The sequence below is a fragment of the Indicator indicator genome, chromosome 19 (assembly GCF_027791375.1).
Source record: "Indicator indicator isolate 239-I01 chromosome 19, UM_Iind_1.1, whole genome shotgun sequence".
In the NCBI taxonomy this organism is placed as follows: Eukaryota; Metazoa; Chordata; class Aves; order Piciformes; family Indicatoridae; genus Indicator; species Indicator indicator.
The window spans coordinates 21,323,311-21,343,174 of record NC_072028.1 but is presented as its reverse complement, the minus strand read 5'-3'; the positions used below and the strand labels follow the sequence as shown (position 1 = coordinate 21,343,174).

Genomic DNA, 19,864 nt, shown 5'->3' with positions numbered 1-19,864 from the left:
CCACCAGCACCCCCAGGTCCCTCTCTGGCTGCTCTCAGCCACTCTGTCCCCAGCCTGTAGCTCTGCATGGGGTTGGTGTGACCAAAATGCAGCACCTGGCACTTGGACTTATTGAATGCCATCCTGTTGGGCTCTGCCCATCTGTCCAGCCTGTCAAGGTCCCTCTGCAGAGACCTCGTAGGCTCCAACAGATCCACTCCTGCCCCCAGCTTGGTGTCATCTGCAAACTTACTAATGGGAGATTCTATCTCCTCACCCAGATCATCAGTGAAGATACTGAACAGGATGGGGCCCAGAACTGATCCCTGGGGGGCACCACTAGTGCCTGGCTGCCAGCTGGCAGTGGCACCATTCACCACCGCTCTCTGGGCTCAACCCTCCAGCTCCAGTTCCCTACCCAGCACTCACTGCCCCTGAGGCCATGCAGAGCCCTCAGAACATTTCCATGGAGCTGGGAAGGCTGAGAATTCAAAGTGAGGAAAGGTAGAGGGGGCCTTCAGGGCCAGCCACAGCTGGGCCTTGCTGTATCCCAGAGTGGGAATTGTGCAGCAAGGTCACTGCAGCACACTGCCTGAGACTGCTCCACCACCACTGCACACTGCTGGCTGGAGCTCTCTCTTGACTGCCCAGCACAGAGCAGCTGCCAATCCTCACACCCTGGGCAAATTAGAATCAGAGAATCAGGCAGGGCTGGAAGGGAGCTCAAGGATCATCCAGTCCAACCCCCCTGCCATGGGCAGGGACACCTCACACTGGATCAGGCTGGCCAGAGCCTCATCCAGCCTGGCCTTAAACACCTCCAGGGATGGAGCCTCAACCACCTCCCTGGACAACCCATTCCAGGCTCTCACCACTCTCATGGGGAAGAACTTCCTCACATCCAGTCTGAATCTCCCCACTTCCAGCTTTGTACCATCCCCCCAAGTCCTATCACTCCCTCACACCCTCCAAAGTCCCTCCCCAGCTTTCTTATCCCTTTAGATACTGCAAGGCCACAAGAAGGTCACCTCAGAGCCTTCTCTTCTCCAGACTGAACAGCCCCAACTCCCTCACTCTCTCCTCCTAGGAGAGCAGCTCCAGCCCTCTGCTCATCCTGGTGGCCCTCCTCTGGACAGCTTCCAGCCCCTCCAGATCCTTCCTGGAACAGAGGCTCCAGCACTGGACCCAGAGCTCCAGGTGTGGTCTCAGCAGAGTGGAGCAGAGGGGCAGAATCCCCTCCCTGGCCCTGCTGGCCACACTTCTGCTGCTGCAGCCCAGGCTCTGCTTGGCTCTCTGGGCTGCAAGTGCTGACTGCTGGCTCCTGCTGAGCTTCTCCTCCCCCAGCACCCCCAAGGCCTTTCCTTCAGGGCTGCTCTCCAGCCAGTCCCTGCCCAGCCTGGATTTGTGCTTGGGATTGCCCTGACCCAGCTGCACTTGGTCTTGTTGAACCTGCAACCACAGAGTGCTTTGGCTTGGAAGAGACCTTTCAGATCATCCAGTCCAATCCTGAATCCAGCCCTGCCAGGGCACCACCAACCCATGGCCCTCAGCACCACAGCTCCACAGCTTTGAAACCCCTCCAGGGATGGAGACTCCACCACTGCCCTGGGCAGGAAGGTTCCTCCTTTGCTGGGAACCAGGGAGGTTCCTCCTGCACGTGTGGAGGAGCAACCCCAGGCACCAGCACAGCCCAGGGATTGTCCTGGTGGGAAGCAGCTGCATGGAGAAGGGCCTTGGAGTGCTGGTGGGCAGCAAGTTCTGCATGGGACAGCAAAGTGTCCTTGTGGCCAAGAGAGCCAATGGGGTCCTGGGGGGCAGCAAGGAGAGTGTGGCCAGGAGGGCTGGGGAGGTTCTGCTGCCTCTCTGCTCTGTCCTGCTGAGACCACAGCTGCAATCCTGTGTCCAGTTTGGGGCTCCCCAGTTCAAGAGAGACAGAGACCTGCTGGAGAGAGTCCAAGGGAGAGCCAGGAGGATGATTTGGGGAGTTGAGCATCTCCCTTGTGGAGAGAGACTGAGAGCCCTGGGGGTGTTTAGTGTGGAGAGAAGGCTGAAAGGGATCTGATCAATGTCTATCAATAGCTGGGGGAGTGGGTGCCAGGATGAAGGTGCCAGGATGGAGGTGCCAGGCTCCTTTGGGTGGTGCCCAGGGACAGCACAAGGACCAACAGGGATGAGATGGAACCCAGGAGGTTCCACCTCAACAGGAGGAGAAACTTCTTTGGTGTGGAGGCCTGGAGCAGGCTGCCCAGAGAGGTTGTGGAGTCTCCTGCTCTGGAGAGCTTCCAGCCCCCCCCGGGTGTGTTCTGTGTGCCCTGCCCTGGGTGATGCTGCTCTGGCAGGGGGCTTGGGCTGGATGACCTCAGGAGCTGCCTTCCAAGGCCTCTGTGGTTCTGAGCTGGAAGGCACCATCCTTGTGCCCCTTGGCATGGACACTTTTTGGCCTCTTCTCTGGAACCTCCCTGAGCTCAGCCAAGGTCCCCAGAGCAGGGACAGCTTTCAGGGCTTACAGACCTCTGCTTCCTGTCCCGCTGGAGCTGTCGGATCCTGCCCTCCAGCTGAGTTTTCTTCTCCTCCGTGAGGGCTTCATACTCATCCTCACCCAGCTCCCAGAGTTGTGCTTCCTCCCTCCTGGCTGCTGCTTCCTGCTGCAGTCCTTCAGCAGGGACAGGAGGAGAGACCATCAGCAGAGCTTACAGTGCTGGGGAGGGCTGTGAGGAGCACCAGCTCTGGCCCAACCCAGCCCAGCCCCCTGCCAGGAGAGGGCAGGGAGCTCACAGCCCTGCCCCCAGCTCCAGAGAATCCCCCAAACCAGCACCTGCCTGGGAGCTCCTCTGCCTTGCACCAGTGTGGTGCACATCTGGCTGCTGCTCATTGAGACACAGCAGCCTGCACCTGGGGTCAAGCTTCAGTGCTGGAGACTGAGAGAAGCCTCCCAGCCTCAGCTCTGCTGTGTTTCCAGGAGATGCAATGAGGCAGGAGGTGGAAGGCTTCCTAAAAACACCTCCCACCAGCTCTGCTGCTGACCCAGATGCACATGGACAAGGCTGAGGGCTCTGGAGAAGAGATTTGGGAGGTAGGGAGCTGAGGAGAAGAGATGTGGGAGGCAGGAAGCTGAGGAGAAGAGATTCGGGAGGCAAGGAGCTGAGGAGAAGAGATGTGGGAGGCAGGAAGCTGAGGAGAAGAGATTCGGGAGGCAGGAAGCTGAGGAGAAGAGATTCGGGAGGCAAGGAGCTGAGGAGAAGAGATTTGGGAGGCAAGGAGCTGAGGAGAAGAGATTTGGGAGGCAAGGAGCTGAGGAGAAGAGATTTGGGAGGCAGGGAGCTGAGGAGAAGAGATTTGGGAGGCAGGGAGCTGAGGAGAAGAGATTTGGGAGGCAGGGAGCTGAGGAGAAGAGATTTGGGAGGCAGGGAGCTGAGGAGAAGAGATTTGGGAGGCAGGGAGCTGAGGAGAAGAGATTTGGGAGGCAGGGAGCTGAGGAGAAGAGATTTGGGAGGCAAGGAGCTGAGGAGAAGAGATTTGGGAGGCAGGAAGCAGGAGAAGAGATTTGGGAGGCAAGGAGCTGAGGAGAAGAGATTTGGGAGGCAGGGAGCTGAGGAGAAGAGATTTGGGAGGCAGGGAGCTGAGGAGAAGAGATTTGGGAGGCAAGGAGCTGAGGAGAAGAGATTTGGGAGGCAAGGAGCTGAGGAGAAGAGATTTGGGAGGCAAGGAGCTGAGGAGAAGAGATTTGGGAGGCAGGGAGCTGAGGAGAAGAGATTTGGGAGGCAAGGAGCTGAGGAGAAGAGATTTGGGAGGCAAGAAGCTGAGGAGAAGAGATTTGGGAGGCAGGAAGCTGAGTCTCACCTTGCAGCTCTTCTGCAGCTCTCTGCCTGGCTTGCCAAGAGGCATAGTCCTGGAACAGGTTCACAAAATAGATGTGAGGGCAGTTTCCAACAGCTTTGAGCAGGCAGAGGAGAGCAGAGGCCATGCTGCTGGCAAAGGAGGTCTCCAGGCCATCAAACACCACTCCCTGGCAGCAGTCACTCAGCTGTGGGGAAAGGCCAAGAGAAAAGCAGCTGTGGGCCAGTCAGTGAACCCAGAGCCACATCTGCACAGCTGGCATGGGGATGGAAGGGACCCTCCAAGGGCATCCTGCCCAACCCCTGCAGGCAGCAGGGACACCTCCAGCTGCAGCAGGCTGCCCAGGGACACAGCCAGGCTGAGCTTGAATGGCTCCAGGGATGGAGCCTCCAGCACCTCCCTGGGCAACCTGTGCCAGTGTCTGCCCAGCCTCCCTGGGCACAACTTCCTCCTGAGCTCCAACCTAACTGCCCTGCTCCACTTCCAAACCATTGCCCCTGGGCCTATCCCCACAGCCCCTTCTGAACAGTCCCTCCCCAGCCTGCCTGCAGCTCCCCTGCAGAGCTTCAGCTGCAGCTCTCAGCTCTCCCTGCAGCCTTCTCTTCTGCAGGCTGCACAGCCCCAACTCTCCCAGCCTGGCCCCACAGGGAGGTTCTGCAGCCTCTGATCATCTCTGTGGCCTCCTGTGGACCTGCTCCATGAGGTCCAGGTCCCTCTTGTGTTGGGGGTCTCATATCTGGACACAGCATCCCAGGTGAGGTTTCCCCAGAGGAGCTGTCAAAGGATCCTTCCCCATGGCTCCATCAGCTCTGCAGCTTCACCTCCATCAGCAGGACTCCTCCTCCTCTTCCTCCTGTTTCTACTCTTCTTCCTCCTCCTCCTCCTCTCCCAGCTGCCCCTCTCCAGCAGGAAGATGTCATTTTCCCCCATACCACCTACCTGCAGCCTTTCAGAGAGGATGGCCACCAGCAGGTCCTCAGGCAGCAGGCAGCTCCTGGGGCCCAGCTCTGCTGCTGTGCTCTCACCGGGGCTCAGCCAGCGCTGTGCAGGGAGGGGAGAGAGGGAGCAGAGCTGCAGCAGCCCAGCAGAGCTGAGCACCTCAGACCAGGAGGTGTCTGTGCCTGGCTGTCAGGAATCCATGGAATGTGTTGGGTTGGAAGGGACCTCAAAGATCCTCCAGCTCCAACCCCCTGCCATGGGCAGGGACACCTCCCACCAGCACAGCCTGCTCAGGGCCTCATCCAGCCTGGTCCTGAACACCTCCAGGCAGGGGGCAGACACAGCCTCCCTGGGCAACCTGTGCCAGTGTCTCCCTACCCTCACTGACAACAATTTCTTCCTCCTCTCCACTCTCACTCTCCCCTCTCCCAGCTCCAAGCCATTGTCCCTCATCCTGGCCAAAGTCCCTCCCCAGCTTTCTTGGGAAAGGAATTTCCAGGCTGAGGTGGAGAAAGGGTTCCTGGAGCCAGGCAAGCCTGAGGGACTAGAGAGACCCAAGAGCAGTCAGCATCTCTTGTATGGGAAGCTGCCTGCCTCAGAGCATGGGTAGGAGCTGGGGCCATCTCTGTTCAGTATCTTCATCAATGATCTGGGGAGGGAGGGGACTGAGGCACCCTCAGGCAGTTTGCAGATGACACCAAGCTGGGAGTCAGTGGTGATCTGCTGGAGGGTTGGGAGGCTCTGCAGAGGGCCCTGGCCAGGCTGGATCCATGGCTGAGGCCAATGGGATGAGATTCAACAAAGCCAAGGGCTAGATCCTGCTTTTGGGTCACAACCACCCCAGGAAGGCTCCAGGCTTAGGGCAGAGTGGTTGGTGGAAAAGGACCTGAGGATGCTGGTTGGCAGCAGCTGAAGATGAGCCCAGGGGTGCCCAGGTGGGCAAGAAGGGCACCAGCAGCCTGGCCTGGAGCAGCAATGGTGTGAGCAGCAGGAGCAGGGCAGGGATTGTGCCTCTGGAATGGGCACTGGGGAGGCTGCACCTCAAATCCTGGGGTCAGGTTTGGGCTCCTGACTGCCAGAAGGACACTGAGGAGCTGGAGCAGGTCCAGAGAAGGGCAAGAAAGGTGGGGAAGGGTCTGGAGAAGAGGGCTGGGGAGGAGCAGCTGAGGGAGCTGGGGGGGTTTGGTGTGGAGAAGAGGAGGCTGAGGGAGACCTCATTGCTCTCTCCAGCTCCTGAGAGGAGGCTGCAGCCAGGTGGGGGTTGGGCTCTGCTCCCAGGAAACAAGAGGAAACAGCACCAAGTTGCCCCAGGGCAGGTTTGGAGCAGCCAGGAGGAACAATTTCTTCCCCAAAAGGATTTTCCAGGCCTGGCCCAGGGCAGTGGTGGAGTCTCCATCCCTGGAGGGGTTTCAAAGCCCTGGAGCTGTGGTGCTGAGGGCACGGTGGTGGTGCCCTGGCAGTGCTGGTGGCACTGGCTTCTGGAGGATCTGACATTTCTCTTCCAACCCAAACGGTTCTGTGGTTGTCCAAGGGGACAGAAATGTCCCTGGCACCAGCCAGGGCAGGCCATGCCTCACCTGGGAGCCTGAAGACTCCATTGGAAGCTGTCTCTCAGCTGATGCCTTCCCCCTGCCCGCCGTGGCTCTGGCCTGGCCTCTGGAGCTGAGTGGCCGCTGGCTGCCCTTGTCCCCAGAGCTGGCCAGGCTCAGGGAGGAGCTGGGCATGGCCTTGGCACTGCACTGCTGCCCCAGGGAGCCAGCTTCCCTTGGACCTGTGGAGGGCACAGAGGGCTCAGGGGGCCTGCTGTGGGAGCTGGCAGGAACCTGCCCCCTCCAGCACCCTGGCAGGGACACTGCACCTCCTGCTCTGCAGGGGCAGCTCCTGCCCTGCTCTCCTCCTCACATGGCAGAACAGACCAGCCTGGCACTGCATCTGCAAGCCAGAGAGGTTCTGATGCCCTGCCCCCACCTGCAGCATCCATCTCCCACCTCTGCATGGGACAACCCCACTGGGGTCCTGTCACCAGCTCTCAACCCATCCAGCCTCAAAGCTGAGCAATGTAAAACTTCCCCAAGCAGAGCCAGAGCCAAGCTCTGGCCTCACCCTGCAGAGCTCAGGGGCACCAACTGCCCATGAAAAGCTTCCTAGCAGTGTCTGGGCTCAGGTGGAGAACAGCTCCATGGACATGAGGGCTGGAGCTGCTCTGCTCTGAGGACAGCCTGAGAGAGTTGGGGTTGTGCAGGCTGGAGAGGAGAAGGCTCCCAGGAGACCTTCTGGTGGCCTTGCAGGATCTGAAGGGGGCTCCAAGAAAGCTGGGGAGGGACTTTGGAGGGTGTGAGGGAGTGATAGGAGTGGGGGGGATGGAGCAAAAGTAGAAGTGGGGAGATTGAGATTGGATGTGAGGAAGAAATTCTTGCCCAGGAGGGTGGTGAGAGCCTGGCAGAGGTTGCCCAGGGAGGTGGTGGAAGCCTCCTGCCTGGAGGTTTTTGCAGCCAGGCTGGAGGTGGCTGTGAGCAACCTGCTGTGGTGTGAGGTGTCCCTGCCCATGGCAGGGGGTTGGAGCTGGCTGAGCCTTGAGCTCCCCTCCAGCCCTGCCAGCTCTGTGATTCTATGAGCTGGGAACATCTCCAGGGAACCCTCTGGAGCTTTTTCCCTTCCTCTCACGTTTGTGAAGCCACAAAGACACAGAATCACAGAAAGGTCTGGGCTGGAAGGGACCTCCAAAGCTCATCCAGTCCAACCCTGCACTCAGCAGGGACATCCCCAACTAGAGCAGGTTGTCGAGAGCCCTGTCCAGCCTCACCTTGAGTATCTCCAGGGATGGAGCCTCAACTACCTCCCTGGGCAACCTGTTCCAGTGTTCCACCACCCTCATGGTGCAGAACTTGTTCCTCACATCCAATCTCTCAGCTCTAGTTTGAAGCCATTGTCTCTGGTCCTGTCCCTGCAGGCCTTTGGGAGCAGTCTCTCTCCATCCTTCCTGGAGCCCCCTTCAGATATTGGAAGGCTGCTCCCTCCCAGCTCTCATCCTGTCCCCACGGCAGAGCTGTTCCCACCCGCTGCCCGTTTCCCAGTCCCTCCTCCGGACCCTCCCTGCCCCCCGGGCCTGCTTCCACTGCTCTGGAGCCGGCAGGAGCGGCAAGCCTCGGTGGGCTCCGTGCCCAGGGGGTCTCCTTACGGCCATCCTCTGGCTGCTGCTGGCTGTTGTGGCTGGCAGCGGCGGTGCCCAGCTCCCGGACACTCGGCCCGGCCCCGCCGTTGCCGGCCGCCAGCGCCTGGCTCAGCGCAGCCTCCAGCGAGAGGCAGGCAGCGCCGTAGCGCTTCGACAGGGCGGCGGCTGCCGACGTCTTGCCTGCGGGAAAGAGAGAGGCAGGGGATGAGCTTCCACCACGCCAAGGGCTGGGTCCTGCTCTGGGCTCACAACAACCCCAGGAAGGCTCCAGGCTCGGGGCAGAGTGGCTGGGAAGTGCCCAGTGCAGAAGGACCTGGTGGGTGCTGGGTGGCAGCAGCTGGAGAGGAACCCCGGGGGGTGGCCAGGTGGGCAAGAAGGGCACCAGCAGCCTGGCCTGGAGCAGCAATGGTGTGGGCAGCAGGAGCAGGGCAGGGATTGTGCCTCTGGAATGGGCACTGGGGAGGCTGCACCTCAAATCCTGGGGTCAGTTTTGGGCTCCTCACTCCAAGAAGGACATTGAGAGGCTGGAGCAGATCCAGAGAAGGGCAAGAAAGGTGGGGAAGGGTCTGGAGAAGAGGGCTGGGGAGGAGCAGCTGAGGGAGCTGGGGGGGTTTGGTGTGGAGAAGAGGAGGCTGAGGGAGACCTCATTGCTCTCTACAGCTCCTGAGAGGAGGCTGCAGCCAGGTGGGGGTTGGGCTCTGCTCCCAGGAAACAAGAGGAAACAGCACCAAGTTGCCCCAGGGCAGGTTTGGAGCAGCCAGGAGGAACAATTTCTTTCCCAAAAGAGCTGCCCAGGGCAGTGGTGGAGTCCCCATCCCAGGGCAGGGATTGTCCCCAGATACTCAGCACTGGTGAGGCCACATCTGGAGGTGTTCCAGAACTGTGTGGCCATGGTACTTGGGGATGTGGTTTGATGGCCATGGTGGGCTGGGGTTGCTGGTTGGAGATCTTGGAGGACTTTTCCAACCCAAACAGTTCTGTGGTTCTGCCTGCTGACATTTATACTCTGAGGGCTTTCCAGGCATAGGCTCTGCAAGGTCCCTAAAGAGGATTCCAAAGCCTTAAGGACAGTTGGGAAGCAAGGGCCCCCTTAGGCAAATCCAGCAGGGGGGGCAGCTGGAATGTGGGAAGAAGCAGCATCCTCCAGAGCCAGCTGGAGCACATCCACCTCATCTTCAGCTGAGGACTCCATCCATTGTGCATCCACCTCAAGGCTGCTGCTTTGAGCCCTGTCCCACCACCACTCAGACCCTGGCTGGGGTTGCCTCAGGCCACATCTGGGCCTGGGGACTGCTCCACAACGTGGGCACCAGGCACTGTGGGCATGGTCACCCTCTTTGTGGGAATGAGAGTCCAGCTGCATGGACCCGAGATGAGCCACACCACTTCCAGCAGCTGCTGAGGGCCTGGGGCCACACCAGCAGAGCTGTGCCCCACCTCGAGTCACTTCAGCTGCTCAACCAAGCAGCATCACAGCTCACAGGATGTCAGCGGTTGGAAGGGACCTTTGAAGATCATCAAACCTAAGCCCCCTCCGAGAGCAGGACCAGAGGATGCAGCACAGGTGGCACAGGAACACATCCAGCCAGGGCTGGAAAGGCTCCAGAGCAGGAGACTCCACAACCTCTCTGGGCAGCCTGCTCCAGGGCTCTGTCCCCCTCCCAGTGCAGAAGTTCCTCCTCCTGCTGAGGTGGAACCTCCTGTGCTGCAGTTTCCATCCATTGCCTCTTGTGCTATGCCAGGGCACAGTGAGCAGAGGCTGTCCCTGTCCCTTCCTTCCTGCCCCCCAGCCCTCAGCTCTGGATAGACATTGAGCAGATCCCTCTCAGCCTTCTCCTCTGCAGACTCAGCACCCCCAGGGCTCTCAGCCTCTCCTCCCCAGGCAGTGCTGCAGTCCCTTCAGCAGCCTTGGAGCCCTCCCTTGGACTCTCTCCAGCAGATCCCTGTCCCTCTGCAGCTGGGGAGCCCAGAGCTGGATGCAATATTCCAGCTGTGGCCTCCCCAGGGCAGAGCAGAGCAGAGCAGAGCAGAGGGGGAGGAGAACCTCCCTGGCCCTGCTGGCCACCCTCTGCTGAATGCCCCCCAGGACCCCCTTGGCCTTCTTGGCCCCCAGGGCACATTGCTGTGCCATGCAGAACTTGCTGCCCAGCAGCACTGCCAGCTCCTTCTCCTTGGGGCTGCTCTCCAGCAGATCCCCTCCCAGCCTGTCCTGCTGCAGTTTCTTCTTCCTGCCCAGCTGCAGGACTCTGCTCTCCTCCTTGCTGAGCCTCCTTAGCTTCCTCTCTGCCCAGCTCTCAGTCTCTCCAAGCCTCTGAATGGCCTCACAGCCAAGCCTCCTCTTAGTGCACCCCTGGCCCCCCAGACCCACCAGGACACATCTCTCCTGCTTCCCCTCTCCTCACAGCCAAGGGCTGCAGCTCAGTACCTGCCAGGGGTGCCCCATGGACGATGACCACGATGCCTCCGCGCCACGGGACTGCAGCTCCTGCAGGGGACATGGTGGCAGAGGGGCAGTGGGCAGGGGCCCTAGGGACAGGGCTGGCCTCCAGTTCTCCTCTGGTGGAGCTTGGCTGCTGCCCTGCTGTGCAGAATCAGGGAGAAGAATCAACCTCCTGCCTCCCCCATCACCGTCATCATAGAATCAGAGAATCAGTCAGGGCTGGAGGGGAGCTCAAGGCTCAGCCAGCTCCAACCCCCTGCCATGGGCAGGGACACCTCACACCACAGCAGGTTGCTCACAGCCACCTCCAGCCTGGCTGCAAAAACCTCCAGGCAAGAGGCTTCCACCACCTCCCTGGGCAACCTCTGCCAGGCTCTCACCACCCTCCTGGCCAAGAATTTCTTCCTCACATCCAATCTCAATCTCCCCACTTCTACTTTTGCTCCATCCCCCCCACTCCTATCACTCCCTCACACCCTCCAAAGTCCCTCCCCAGCTTTCTTGGAGCCCCCTTCAGATCCTGCAAGGCCACCAGAAGGTCTCCTGGGAGCCTTCTCCTCTCCAGCCTGCACAATCCCAACTCTCTCAGGCTGTCCTCAGAGCAGAGCAGCTCCAGCCCTCTGCTCCTCCTCCTGGCCCTTCTCTGGACACCTTCCAGCATGTCCATATCCCTCTTGTAATAGAGGCTCCAGAACTGGATGCAGTACTCCAGGTGGGAGTAGTCACCTCACCAGCTCCTCAGATCCCAGGAGAAGAGACTCTGCAGGGACCAGTGCCACACCCCTGTGCTGCCCCTGCCCTTCCTTCAGGCTCTGCCCAAGGGGCTGCTGAAGGTGCCCAGAAGTAAATGGGGAGGCAGCAAGAGCAAAACAGAGCATTTACTGTGACCCTCTGCTCTGCTCACACCTCACCTCCAGTCCTGCCTCCAGCTCTGCTGTCCCCAGCAGAAGGAGGACACAGAGCTGTGGAGTGAGGCCAGAGGAGGCCACAAAGATGCTCCAAGGGCTGGAGCAGCTCTGCTGTGAGGCCAGGCTGAGGGAGCTGGGGGTGTGCAGCCTGCAGAGGAGAAGGCTCCAGGGGGACCTCAGAGCTGCCTGCCAGGACCTGAAGGGATCCTGCAGGAAGGCTGCAGAGGAACTTTTGCTGAGGATGTCTAGAGCCAGGCCAAGGGGGAATGGTTTGGAGCTGAGGCAGAGCAGGGTTAGAGTGGAGCTGAGGAAGAAGTTGTTCAGTGTGAGGGAGGTGAGACTCTGGCACAGGCTGCCCAGGGAGGCTGTGGCTGCCTCCTCCCAGTCCCAAGGGACAGGCTCCATTTGGGGATCATCCTTAAGCTGGCTGCTGTAGAAGTTTTGCTCCAGGAGATGTGGCTGGGCCCTGAATTCAGCAGAACAGCCCTCAGCTTGCAGTGCCAGGGAGGACAGCAAAGATGCTGCCCTGCCTGAGGCAGCTTCACCATCACCCTGATGCCAGCAGCTCCTGGGGCTAAGGAGAGGCTCATCTGGCAGAACTGGGGACACCCTCCCTGGCCTTTCTCTTCTCCCTGTCCCCTCCCCACCAAGGGGACATTCTGATTCCTTTCTCCAGCCCAGGGCAGGCAGGCAGCAGCTTGCTTGGTTGCGCTCAAGGCTGGTTACAAGCCACAGAGTTTCACCCTGGACTTGCTCCACTGAGCTGGGCAAGGAGGAGCTGCTGGAAGCATGGAGAAGGAGGTCATGGAGAGCCCAGGGGCATGGGGGCTGGACACCCTGGCTGGGTCTGCACCCAGGACAGCCAACACCACACCCTCACCCTTGTCCTGGGCTCTTGGCTCCTCAGGCTTGGGCTTGGTCTGCTCCTCCTGCAGCCTCTGCTGGCCCTGAGAGGCCTCCAACAGCTCTGGAGGCAGCTGCTCCCCTGGGGCACGGGGAGGAAGCAGCAAGGTCCTGTGGCAGACAAAGCCTTCCAGCTCCCTCAGGATCTGTGTGTGGGGAGCAGACACACAGGTGGGAGGCACTGCTGGAGCTCCAGCACAGCAACAGCCTCCCCAGACCAGGAACAGCCCCCCCCCGACCAGGAACAGCCCCCCCCGACCAGGAACAGCCTCCCCAGACCAGGAACAGCCCCCCCAGACCAGGAACAGCCCCCCCCGACCAGGAACAGCCCCCCCCCAGACCAGGAACAGCCTCCCCAGACAAGGAACAGCCCCCCCAGACCAGGAACAGCCCGCCCAGACCAGGAACAGCCCCCCCCAGACCAGGAACAGCCCCCCCACCAGACCAGGAACAGCCCCCCCACCAGACCAGGAACAGCCCCCCCAGACCAGGAACAGCCTCCCCAGACCAGGAACAGCCCCCCCAGACCAGGAACAGCCTCCCCGGACCAGGAACAGCCCCCCCAGACCAGGAACAGCCTCCCCAGACCAGGAACAGCCTCCCCGGACCAGGAACAGCCCCCCCAGACCAGGAACAGCCTCCCCAGCCAAGCCATCTTCTCCCTCCTGCCTTCCTCCCAATAACAGGACCCAGCCAAGCCCCTCCACAGCCTGCCAGCAGGACCCTGAAACACCTCCAGGCATTGCCCTGGCTTCTGTCTCCATCTCCCTGGCACAAGGCTGCAAGGCTGCAGTGCCCTGAAGCTCCAGGAAGATGGGGGTGGGGGTGGTGGGGGTGGGGACCAGAGCTCCTCTCTTTACCTGCTCCTCAGCAAGGTACTGCTGGTCAAACTCCAAGGAGTAGAACTCGATGGGGAACTCACAAGGGTTGCTCACCACCACTGTCCCCTCTGCCCCAGGGCTGGATGGCAGCACTGGCCCCAGGTCCAGCACTTCAGGCTGGAACTCCAGGCGTGGCTCCAGCCCTCTCCCCGAGAGCAGCAGCTGGAGGTGCTGGGTGCCCTGGCCAAGGCTGATCCTCAGCTTGCTTCTGTAGGGCTTCTGAAAAGAGAGGAGTGCAGAAAGCTCCTCCATGAAGTGCCAGGTGGCAGGGCCTCAAATTCAACCCGTGCCCCAAGGCCAGGGGTAGTACCAGCACCATTCACCTCTGAGGTGAATGGAGAACAGAAAAGAGGACAAGGAGGGATGCCTTGAAACTGAAAAAGGGAGATGCAGACTCCAAGGAAGGGAGACACTTTGGAAGCTGAGAGTGCTGAGCACCTCTGGCCCAGGTTGCCCAGAGAGGTGGGAGATGCCCCATCCCTGGAACCGTTCCTGGGGCAGTGCAATGCTCAGGAGGAAGGTCCTCAGGGTTATGGTGCCCAGACACAGTCCTGGCACTGCTGTGTTGAGCAAAGAGCAGCTGAACGAGAGGGGCAGAGGAGGCCTCCCTGGCCAGACAGGAGGGAGGTCCTCTGCTCAGTGTTTGGCTCTCCAAGCCCCCTCTGCAGAGGCTGCGGCAGGGAAAGCTGAGCTTGCAGAAAGCTGCATGTGGAGGAAGAGCTCAGCTCCTGCTCCCTGCCTGGGTCCTCCTTACCACACTGCCCTGACAAACCTCCTGGGGGTGATAGCCACCCAGCTCACCTCTTCCATGGGGTAAAACCTGACTTGCAGGTTGCACCACTGCCCAGGGGCCAGGACTCCAGCTGAGGGAAGCACCTCAAAGACACAGCCCTTGGCCTTCAGCTGCTGCAGCACCTTCCCATGTCTGCTGCCTGGTAAATGCTTGTCCACCTGAGCACAAAGAGCAGGGCTGGGAGGCCTCCTTGGGCTGGGAGGGAGGAGATCTCCTTGGGGTGGGAGGGAGAAGATCTCCTTGGGGTGGGAGGGAGGAGGTCTCCTTGGGGTGGGAGGGAGGAGGTCTCCTTGGGGTGGGAGGGAGGAGATCTCCTTGGGGTGGGAGGGAGAAGATCTCCTTGGGGTGGGAGGGAGGAGGTCTCCTTGGGGTGGGAGGGAGGAGGTCTCCTTGGGATGGGAGGGAGGAGATCTCCTTGGCTGCAGGAAGCTCTGCTCCTGCAGTGCTCTGGCAGTTCAGTGCCATGGGCTGACAGCAGCCACATCCAAACCAGGTGTGGCCAGCACTGGCCTAGCACTGGTAAGGAAATGTGCAGGCAGGACTGGCAGCTGGGGAGGCTGCTCCTCAGGAGGGCAGCAAGGGCAGAAGATGGCAGAGAAGTGAAGCATCAGCTGCTGAACAGCCCCAGGGGATGGATGCAGCTTTGCTCTGCAGCCTCCAAAGCCTCCTCAGACCAGCTGGAGCCCAAGTGCTCAAGCAGCCAGAGGAGCAGAGGAGAAGGAAAGGCAGCAAGAAGCTCCAAGACGTTGTTTGTGCTTTACTTTCTGAGCAGGCTCCTCCCTGCTGAGGAACCACTGGCAGGGCACTGGGTGCTGATTGTGGAGCCTGATGGTCTCTTCCTGGCACTGCCCACACTGGACACTGGAGAACTCCAGCCTGTCCCTGGAGATGCTGAGGGATGGGACAACCACCCTGGCACGGAGCAGGACACGAAACGTGGGGCCTGCTGCCACCTAGTGAGGGACAGAGCACCCAGGTGAGAGCCCAGCTGACAGCCGCTGCTGGCCCCAGCCTGCCACCTGCCCCAGCTGGCTGGGTGGGCACAGGGAGGTGAGGAGGCATGTGGCACCTTGATGGGCAGGAGCACCTCCACCTCTGCCAGGCTGTCCCTTTGTGGGTTGAAGCACACTTGGAAGGTCCTGGTCTGGCAGTAGGGAAGCTGCTTCACGCGCTCCAGGTCCACACTGAAGCCTTCAGCAGGTGGAAAGGAAGCAGCTGAGGCACAGGTCCCACCAGAGGTGCCACCAGAGGTGCCACCAGCACCTTAAGGCCATGTGGGTGCCCTGGCTGGCAGATCTGGGAAGGAGCTTCTGCATCTCCAGAGAAGCTGCTGCCCTCTCTCCCTCGGGGGAGAAAAGCTTTGGCACAGCCACAACCCAAGGCCCAGAGGGTGGAAACCAAACACATCAGCTGAGGAGCTCCAGCAAGCCCACGGAAGGGCTCTCAGACCACTGCAGAGGAGAATTTAGAATGACAGAACCTGCCGGGACCTGCTCCTAGGTGACTGACTCCTGGTGATGCTGATGTCTGTGGGGGAGTGGGTGATCACAGAGTCACAGAGCTGTCAGGGCTGGAAGGGAGCTCAAGGCTCAGCCAGCTCCAACCCCCTGCCATGGGCAGGGACACCTCACACCACAGCAGGTTGCTCACAGCCACCTCCAGCCTGGCTGCAAAAACCTCCAGGCAGGAGGCTTCCACCACCTCCCTGGGCAACCTCTGCCAGGCTCTCACCACCCTCCTGGCAAGAATTTCTTCCTCACATCCAATCTCAATCTCCCCACTTCTACTTTTGCTCCATCCCCCCCACTCCTATCACTCCCTCACACCCTCCAAAGTCCCTCCCCAGCTTTCTTGGAGCCCCCTTCAGATCCTGCAAGGCCACCAGAAGGTCTCCTGGGAGCCTTCTCCTCTCCAGCCTGCACAACCCCAACTCTCTCAGGCTGTCCTCAGAGCAGAGCAGCTCCAGCCCTCTGCTCCTCCTCCTGGCCCTTCTCTGGACACCTTCCAGCCCCTCCAGAGCCTTCCTGGAACAGAGGCTCCAGAACTGGACCCAGAGCTCCAGGTGTGGTCTGAGCAGAGTGGAGCAGAGGGGGAGAATCCCCTCCCTGGCCCTGCTGGCCACACTTCCCTTGATACAGCCCAGGACAGGATAATGCTGGGCATGAGGAAGTGATCTGCTGGAGGGGGAGGGAGGGGAGCAGGGAAGGGAAGCTATCAGCATCCCTGGTTTTTGACCAGGGGAAGGGAACAGCCAAGAGCAGAAACCAAGGCTCCTGGTGGCCAAAAGACTTCTCCATGGCCACAGGGGCTGGGGCTGAGCTGTCAGGGGCAGCTCTTGCAAGCCCCCAGGGAGGGTCCCGCCCCCCAGCACCACTCACCTGTGCCACTCAGGACCTGTGCCTTGATGTGGAAGGACACAGGCAGCTGCCCTGTGTTGGTGACCCTCACCACGTGCGTGGGGACACTGCCAAGAGCCACACAGCCGAAGTCCAGGATGTGCTCAGGGAGGAAAGCTCTGCAGGGAGGGCAGGCAGGGAGGGAGCTGCTGGATGCACAGCCTGGCATGGCCACACTGCCCCCAGGGGCAGATGGCAGAGCAAAAACATAGCTCCAGGCCCTGCCAGCCAACAGCTGAGCCCTGGGGACAAGACTCTGCCCAAGGCCAGGGAAGGGAGAGCCCCAGGATCAGTGAGCTCCCAGAGCCTGCTTCAGAGCTGCTTTGGAACTGAGCCACACTGACCTCAGCTCCTGTGCCACACTGCCCTCAGCTCCTGTGCCACACTGCCCTCAGTTCCTGTGCCACACTGCCCTCAGCTCCTGTGCCACACTGCCCTCACCTCCTCTGCCACACTGCCCTCAGTTCCTGTGCCACACTGCCCTCAGCTCCTGTGCCACACACTGCCCTCAGTTCCTGTGCCACATTGCTCTCAGTTCCTGTGCCACATTGCTCTCAGTTCCTGTGCCACACTGCCCTCATCTCCTGTGCCACACTGCCCTCAGTTCTTGTGCCACACTGCCCTCAGCTCCTGTGCCACACTGCCCTCAGTTCCTGTGCCACACTGCCCTCAGCTCCTGTGCCACACTGCCCTCAGTTCCTGTGCCACACACTGCCCTCAGCTCCTGTGCCACACTGCCCTCAGTTCCTGTGCCACACTGCCCTCAGCTCCTCTGCCACACTGCCCTCAGTTCCTGTGCCACACTGCCCTCAGCTCCTGTGCCACACTCCCCTCAGTTCCTGGACCACACACTGCCCTCAGCTCCTGTGCCACACTGCCCTCAGCTCCTGTGCCACACTGCCCTCAGTTCCTGTGCCACACACTGCCCTCAGCTCCTGTGCCACACACTGCCCTCAGCTCCTGTGCCACACTGCCCTCAGCTCCTGTGCCACACTGCCCTCAGTTCCTGTGCCACACTGCCCTCAGCTCCTCTGCCACACTGCCCTCAGTTCCTGTGCCACACTGACCTCAGCTCCTGTGCCACACTGCCCTCAGATCCTGTGCCACACACTGCCCTCAGTTCCTGTGCCACACTGCCCTCAGCTCCTGTGCCACACTGCCCTCAGCTCCTGTGCCACACACTGCCCTCAGCTCCTGTGCCACACACTGCCCTCAGCTCCTGTGCCACACTGCCCTCAGCTCCTGTGCCACACTGCCCTCAGCTCCTGTGCCACACTGCCCTCAGCTCCTGTGCCACACACTGCCCTCAGCTCCTGTGCCACACTGCCCTCAGCTCCTGTGCCACACTGCCCTCAGCTCCTGTGCCACACTGCCCTCAGTCCTGTGCCACACTGCCCTCAGTTCCTGTGCCACATTGCTCTCAGTTCCTGTGCCACACTGCCCTCAGTTCCTGTGCCACACTGCCCTCAGTTCCTGTGCCACACTGCCCTCAGTTCCTGTGCCACACTGCCCTCAGCTCCTGTGCCACACTGCCCTCAGCTCCTGTGCCACACTGCCCTCAGTTCCTGTGCCACACTGCCCTCAGCTCCTGTGCCACACTGCCCTCAGCTCCTGTGCCACACTGCCCTCAGCTCCTGTGCCACACTGCCCTCAGTTCCTGTGCCACACTGCCCTCAGCTCCTGTGCCCACACTGCCCTCAGCTCCTGTGCCACACTGCCCTCAGCTCCTGTGCCACACTGCCCTCAGCTCCTGTGCCACACACTGCCCTCAGCTCCTGTGCCACACTGCCCTCAGCTCCTGTGCCACACTGCCCTCAGCTCCTGTGCCACACACTGCCCTCAGCTCCTGTGCCACACTGCCCTCAGCTCCTGTGCCACACTGCCCTCAGCTCCTGTGCCACACTGCCCTCAGCTCCTGTGCCACACTGCCCTCAGTCCTGTGCCACACTGCCCTCAGCTCCTGTGCCACACTGCCCTCAGCTCCTGTGCCACACTGCCCTCAGCTCCTGTGCCACACTGCCCTCAGTTCCTGTGCCACACTGCCCTCAGCTCCTGTGCCACACTGCCCTCAGTTCCTGTGCCACACTGCCCTCAGCTCCTGTGCCACACTGCCCTCAGCTCCTGTGCCACACTGCCCTCAGCTCCTGTGCCACACTGCCCTCAGTTCCTGTGCCACACTGCCCTCAGCTCCTGTGCCACACTGCCCTCAGCTCCTGTGCCACACTGCCCTCAGCTCCTGTGCCACACTGCCCTCAGCTCCTGTGCCACACTGCCCTCAGCTCCTGTGCCACACTGCCCTCAGCTCCTGTGCCACACTGCCCTCAGTCCTGTGCCACACTGCCCTCAGTTCCTGTGCCACACTGCCCTCAGCTCCTGTGCCACACACTGCCCTCAGCTCCTGAGACACACTGCCCACAGTTCCTGTGCCACACTGCCCTCAGTTCCTGTGCCACACTGCCCTCAGCTCCTGTGCCACACTGCCCTCAGCTCCTCTGCCACACACTGCCCTCAGCTCCTGTGCCACACTGTCCTCAGTTCCTGTGCCACACTGCCCTCAGCTCCTGTGCCACACTGCCCTCAGTTCCTGTGCCACACACTGCCCTCAGCTCCTGTGCCACACTGCCCTCAGCTCCTCTGCCACACTGCCCTCAGTTCCTGTGCCACACACTGCCCTCAGCTCCTGTGCCACACTGCCCTCAGCTCCTGTGCCACACACTGCCCTCAGTTCCTGTGCCACACTGCCCTCAGTTCCTGTGCCACACTACCCTCAGTTCCTGTGCCACACACTGCCCTCAGCTCCTGTGCCACACTACCCTCAGCTCCTGTGCCACACACTGCCCTCAGTTCCTGTGCCACACACTGCCCTCAGCTCCTGTGCCACACTGCCCTCAGCTCCTGTGCCACACTGCCCTCAGTTCCTGTTCCACACTGCCCTCAGCTCCTGTGCCACACTGCCCTCAGCTCCTGTGCCACACTGCCCTCAGCTCCTGTGCCACACTGCCCTCAGCTCCTGTGCCACACTGCCCTCAGCTCCTGTGCCACACTGCCCTCAGCTCCTGTGCCACACACTGCCCACAGCTCCTGTGCCACACTGCCCTCAGTTCCTGTGCCCACACTGCCCTCAGCTCCTGTGCCACACTGCCCTCAGCTCCTGTGCCACACACTGCCCTCAGCTCCTGTGCCACACTGCCCTCAGTTCCTGTGCCACACACTGCCCTCAGCTCCTGTGCCACACTGCCCTCAGCTCCTGTGCCACACTGCCCTCAGCTCCTGTGCCACACTGCCCTCAGCTCCTGTGCCACACTGCCCTCAGCTCCTGTGCCACACTGCCCTCAGCTCCTGTGCCACACTGCCCTCAGCTCCTGTGCCACACTGCCCTCAGCTCCTGTGCCACACACTGCCCTCAGCTCCTGTGCCACACTGCCCTCAGCTCCTGTGCCACACACTGCCCTCAGCTCCTGTGCTACACTGCCCTCAGTTCCTGTGCCACACTGCCCTCAGCTCCTGTGCCACACTGCCCTCAGCTCCTGTGCCACACTGCCCTCAGCTCCTGTGCCACACTGCCCTCAGCTCCTGTGCCACACTGCCCTCAGCTCCTGTGCCACACTGCCCTCAG

The 19,864-nt window shown here is 61.0% G+C and overlaps 1 protein-coding gene across 1 annotated transcript in view; it reads right to left on the bottom strand.

The window, feature by feature from the left end:
* Positions 1 to 19,864, bottom strand: part of HYDIN (HYDIN axonemal central pair apparatus protein) — a gene marked incomplete at its 3' end in the record, with an annotated part of 127,387 nt that overhangs the window by 8,326 nt on the left and 99,197 nt on the right. The window contains exons 30-41 of the mRNA XM_054389669.1: positions 16,231 to 16,367; positions 14,922 to 15,043; positions 14,614 to 14,805; positions 13,861 to 14,010; positions 13,039 to 13,278; positions 12,156 to 12,324; positions 10,353 to 10,412; positions 7,934 to 8,107; positions 6,333 to 6,526; positions 4,756 to 4,863; positions 3,820 to 4,003; positions 2,487 to 2,632 (exon numbers count right to left, since the gene is read on the bottom strand). Coding sequence (XP_054245644.1) covers positions 2,487 to 2,632; positions 3,820 to 4,003; positions 4,756 to 4,863; positions 6,333 to 6,526; positions 7,934 to 8,107; positions 10,353 to 10,412; positions 12,156 to 12,324; positions 13,039 to 13,278; positions 13,861 to 14,010; positions 14,614 to 14,805; positions 14,922 to 15,043; positions 16,231 to 16,367 — 1,876 coding nt within the window. The remainder of the gene's footprint in view (positions 1 to 2,486; positions 2,633 to 3,819; positions 4,004 to 4,755; positions 4,864 to 6,332; positions 6,527 to 7,933; positions 8,108 to 10,352; positions 10,413 to 12,155; positions 12,325 to 13,038; positions 13,279 to 13,860; positions 14,011 to 14,613; positions 14,806 to 14,921; positions 15,044 to 16,230; positions 16,368 to 19,864) is intronic.